Consider the following 2942-nt stretch of genomic DNA (forward strand, 5'->3'; position numbering starts at 1 on the left):
ATCACCATCACTGTCACCGTCACCGTCACCATTACTGTCACTGTCACCATCACCGTCAATGCTATCATCACAGTCACCACACCATCACACCACACCATCACCGCCACTGTCACCGCCCCCCAAGGACGCAGACGAGTACAGCAGGTCACTGCGAGGAGGCTGCGGGGCGGGCAGAGCCGCCGGGTCTCACCTGCAGACTCGATGGCCATCCGCATCTCGTAGGCACTCATGCTGCCCGACTTGTCCAGGTCAAACTTCCGGAAGATGGCCTGGGGGTGGGGAGCAGGGCGTGAGGCCAGGAGGCGGGGCCAGCCCTTCAGGATGCCCCAGGTAGGGGGCAGGAGGACCCCAAGCCTGGGCTGCTGGCCAGCCCGCCCAGGGAGACAGAGTCTGCAGTGGCGAAGGGCCACGTACCAGGTAGTTCCGGATACGGTTCCATAGGATGTTGAACTCCACCAGGCCCAGCTTCCCGTTCCCATCACGCTGGGGGCCGTTAAGAAAGCAACCAGTGGAGGAGGGAGACTGGCCTGGCTGCAGAGAGAGCTAGACCCCTCAGAGGGGAGGGAGGAGCCACGGAGCCCTGGTGGTCAGCCCACAGCCAGGCTGCTCGGTCTCTCAGTCAGGGCGGGCCAGAAAAGGGTGCAGGAAGAGCCCCCAACCTAAGGGCCACCCAAGAGCCTAGTCCAGGCTCCCCTTACACTTGGGGTAAAGCCTGTGCCTCAGTTTCCCCCTCCCAATCAGTGGCAGGTGCCCAGGAAGGCATCCGAACGCCCACATGCCACCCAGCTCTGTCCTCGTCCCTGCGGCCCCGGGGAGAGCAGTCCCCACTTGGAGACGATGAGGATACGTCCATGAGGTTCACCATGCTGCGGCACGATTCCAGACTGAAGCCCTTTGTCCTGAGGTCTTTGTCTGCAAGAAAAACCAGTGCTGGCAACTCAGCCTGGGGCGCCCAGTGCTGCCACAGGCGGGGAGGTCAATGAGGAGGACACCAGCCAGCAGCCAGCCGGTGTGCCCGCTGGCTTGTAGCCTCACAACAGTGTGGCGTATTTCATCCATCGACCCCAGCCGAGCAGACCCCAGGGAAAGGGAGCCCTGTGCTCCTGCAAAGGAAAGGACGGGGGTGGGGAGAAGCAAAAAGCATAGTGGGGGGCCAGGGTGGGGGCGAGGAATGGTGGGTGTTGTCAGCTGTGAGGGTGAGGGGACTTCATGGGTAGAGGGCTGAGGAAAGCCAGGAGCTGTGGGCTTCAGGTGCACCTGGGGGCCGTTGGGGGGAGGGGAGCCAGGTGAGCCACAGGCCTGGCCTGGAGTGCCCTCTTCTGGATGGAAAACCCAGCTCACTCCCTGCTGTGGAATGGATGCGGACTCTCAGGGACTCCAGAGGGATAGATAGGATACAACTGCCCTGTGGGTTTTCCGAGACTGTGTGTGTGTGTGTGTTGTGTACACGTGTTTGAACCTGTCACTAAAGATTAAATCCATTTCAATTTTTCTTTTCCTCCTCTTTTTTAGCCACTCAGACCATCATTCAGTTTTGAGGATAAGGAATCTGGAGGGATTTCTGTTTGTCTAAATAAACGTATGATCTATATGTACACAGCCCACCTCAAGAAGAGAAATCGATCACAACACTCCTGCGAAAGCCTCCAGACATGTGGTTCTTCACACCCTGCGCCTCACCCCTCCCCTCTCCCTGTCCCTGCTCCCGTGTCTAGCTTCCTCATGGTCATCCCGTGGAGCAACTGGTGGTTTTCCTCATGGTCATCCTGTGGAGCAACTGGTGGTTTTGAACGGCTGACCTTGTGGTTAGCCGCCCAATGCATAATCACTGTACGACCAGGACACCCTTTGCGTGTAGAAAGGTGCTGTCCGCTAGTTGAGCCTTGAGCAGACAGGGCGGTGCTACTCAGAGGAAGGCTAGCCCCCATCACGGCCTGGGCCCACGCTCAGGCTGGGAGAAGAGGGTTAGGGATGGGAATGGGGGTGAGCAGGGCTCCAAAAGGCAGCCCAGGGCAGGGGCTTCGGCTGTAGTGAGGGGAGGAGGGAATGGGTGCCCTGGGAACTCACGTTTGCTGATGATCCTGTTGAGGATGGTCCGCAGCTCCTTGACGCTGATCTCCAAGTCCTAGGGAGGAGGGACCATAGCACCGGCCCCGGGAACAAGGGCCTTCCCTCAGGGACCTGGCTGCCCCCACCCCCACCCCCCACAGTGCACCTACCTCCCCAGCCAGCTGCCTGAAGAGGGCCTTGAAGCTCTCGTCAATCTCCTCTTCGGAGAGCACTTGCTGGACCGAGAAGGGCGGAGGACACATGAGGGGCGCCCCAGCCCCGCCCCTGTGTGGGCCCCGGCTGGAGGGAAGGCTGGGCTCCAGAGGGACTCCACATCCCTTCCCATCTGAGCCTGCTTCTTCTGGTCTCTATGACTCGGATCCAGTCCCTGCCCTGACCCCCACCCCAAACCAAGACTCCTGGGGTCTACGTGAGCAGGTGCAGGCATGGGGGAGGCTTAGGGTTCTTGCTGTGCCACTCTGAGCAGGTTCCTTGACCTTTCTGAACTCCCACTTCCCTTTGGTGCAGGCAGCTGGGGACAGCACCCAACAGGGCTGCCCTGGGCAGGAAGGGGATGGTATGGGAAAGTGTTGGCACAGACTGGCATTGTGTGCCCGGTTAGGGTACTGCCCACCACCAAACCCAAAGTCCTTTGTAAACTGCCCCGGGCCAGGCTAAGGACCGGCCATGGAGCCCATTCCAACTCCTGGCGCCCCCACGTGTGTCAGGACAGAACTGCACTCCACGCCACTCTCTGGGGCTGATGTGTCAGGAGACTGCCAGCCCTTTCTTGCAAGGTGCCTTGTAGCCAAGGACATGACCTTTGCCTCCATAATAGTGCAATCCCTATGACTCCTCCCAGCCGCGCCAGGGGGCAGGACACCTGGGGCCGT

The 2942-nt window shown here is 60.2% G+C and overlaps 1 protein-coding gene across 1 annotated transcript in view; it reads right to left on the reverse strand.

The window, feature by feature from the left end:
* CAPN1 (calpain 1) overlaps window positions 1–2942 on the reverse strand; it is a 32534-nt gene that overhangs the window by 2362 nt on the left and 27230 nt on the right. The window contains exons 7-11 of the mRNA XM_045297170.1: window positions 2220–2417; window positions 2068–2125; window positions 848–912; window positions 415–483; window positions 191–269 (exon numbers count right to left, since the gene is read on the reverse strand). Of these exons, the coding sequence (XP_045153105.1) occupies window positions 191–269; window positions 415–483; window positions 848–912; window positions 2068–2125; window positions 2220–2417 (469 nt within the window). The remainder of the gene's footprint in view (window positions 1–190; window positions 270–414; window positions 484–847; window positions 913–2067; window positions 2126–2219; window positions 2418–2942) is intronic.

This window comes from Echinops telfairi, unplaced genomic scaffold (genome assembly GCF_000313985.2).
Source record: "Echinops telfairi isolate 266 unplaced genomic scaffold, ASM31398v2 ScPeMD7_7417;HRSCAF=8455, whole genome shotgun sequence".
Lineage (NCBI taxonomy): Eukaryota > Metazoa > Chordata > Mammalia > Afrosoricida > Tenrecidae > Echinops > Echinops telfairi.